We start from the raw sequence: 1,575 nt of genomic DNA on the forward strand, positions 1-1,575 counted from the left end.
GCTCCACTGGGATGACAAGAGAAAGGACAGCATACCTCAGTCCACTCACCAGCGGAGGCCTCGGTCCCCACCCACTTGATCTGGGCACAGAGATGCTTTTCAGTGTCACTGTAATGAGTATGACCTGATTCTCATCAGCTCCTTACTGTAAATGTCCAAAATCATGGCCAAATATGTTACCAGAGGTGCAGGTGATTAAGTCAGAGGGCAAAAGATGGTGATGTTGTGAGATCAACCCTTCTAACTGGAAGGAGGATGCCTCTTCACCAGCAGCTTCCTCAGCGCCACCTTCATATCCTTGTTCCTCAGACTGTAGATGAGGGGGTTCACAGTAGGTGGCATTACAGTATAGAATACCGAAAATAGCAAGTCCAGAATTGATGGAAATTGTGGCAGGGGCCGTAAATAGGCAAAAAAGCCAGAAGAGAAGAATAGAGTCACAACAAGGAGGTGAGGCAGGCATGTGGAGAAGGCTTTGGACCTACCCGCTCTAGAGGGCATCTTTAGCACAGCGGAGAAGATGTGAATGTAAGAAATATCCATGAACACAAAGCATCCAAAGTCCAACAGCAGGCTCAGCCCAATGACCATTAGCTCCCCAATGTTGTAGGAGCAGGCCAGGGCCAGCAGCTGTGGGACGTCACAGAAGAACTGGTGAACATCAGGAGACCTACACCTGGGTACGGAGAAGGTAGCCGCTGTGTGCAGGATTGCATTGACACCTCCACTGACCCAGGAGGAGGCTGCCATCTGCATACAAGCTCCATGGCTCATGAGGATCTCATACCTGAGCGGGTGACAGATGGCCACATAGCGATCATAGGACATGACTGTGAGTAGGGCTACTTCCGTTGTGGCAAAGAGGAAGAAGAAAAAGACGTGGGAAACACACCCAGGGAATGAAATGGTGTTGGAATTTATCAGAGAGTTTGTGATGGATTTGGGAACAGTGATGGAATTGAGGCACAGATCCAGGAAGGACAAGTTCTTTAGGAAGAAGTACATGGGGGTGTGCAGCCCATGGTCCTTGGTGATGAGGATGAGGATGAGGAGGTTCCCAAGGAGGGCAGCCAGGTAAGCCATCAGGAACAGTGCGGCGTGCAGGATCTGGAGCTCCTGGATGTTAGAGAAGCCCATGAGGAGAAAGGAACTCCCAGAGGTGAGGTTGTCCATCTCTCTGGATGTCCTAGCATTTACTATGAAAAATAGAGAGTGTGAGCTCAGGCTTCACCCAAAGGCTTCACTCTTCTGTTTTCCTAATTCCCTTCTTCTGACTCACCTGTGCATGGATCAGGAAATGTGAGATGACCTGAAACTGACACCAGCAAGCCTCCATGAGGCTATTTGAGCACCGTGTCCACACTCTGTGCATGATGGAAGAGGGAGGTCAGCCTAGTCCAAATCATGAGACTGTCATCTAATCTGCACGAAGGTCTACAATCCATACCTGACTCAAACGTCACATACTTGACACTAAAATAGAAGAGGCAGGGGCTTTGGAGCCATCAGTCCCAAATGCAAATTTTTATTGAGGCACTTATTAACACTGAGACCCCGAATAAATTATCCAAACAT

The 1,575-nt window shown here is 48.9% G+C and overlaps 1 protein-coding gene across 1 annotated transcript; it reads right to left on the minus strand.

The window, feature by feature from the left end:
- Window positions 1–240: 240 nt before the first annotated feature.
- On the minus strand, window positions 241–1,173 carry LOC143387619 (olfactory receptor 14A16-like). The gene has a single exon (XM_076841912.1). The coding sequence runs from the start codon at window positions 1,171–1,173 to the stop codon at window positions 241–243; it is 933 nt and encodes a 310-aa protein (XP_076698027.1).
- Window positions 1,174–1,575: the final 402 nt, after the last annotated feature.

The sequence above is a fragment of the Callospermophilus lateralis genome, assembly GCF_048772815.1.
Source record: "Callospermophilus lateralis isolate mCalLat2 chromosome 5 unlocalized genomic scaffold, mCalLat2.hap1 SUPER_5_unloc_1, whole genome shotgun sequence".
Taxonomy (NCBI): domain Eukaryota; kingdom Metazoa; phylum Chordata; class Mammalia; order Rodentia; family Sciuridae; genus Callospermophilus; species Callospermophilus lateralis.

Bases quoted from the DNA above. Each gene is read 5' to 3' on its own strand.
- LOC143387619 (XM_076841912.1), bottom strand. From the start codon at position 1,173: ATGGACAACCTCACCTCTGGGAGTTCCTTTCTCCTCATGGGCTTCTCT.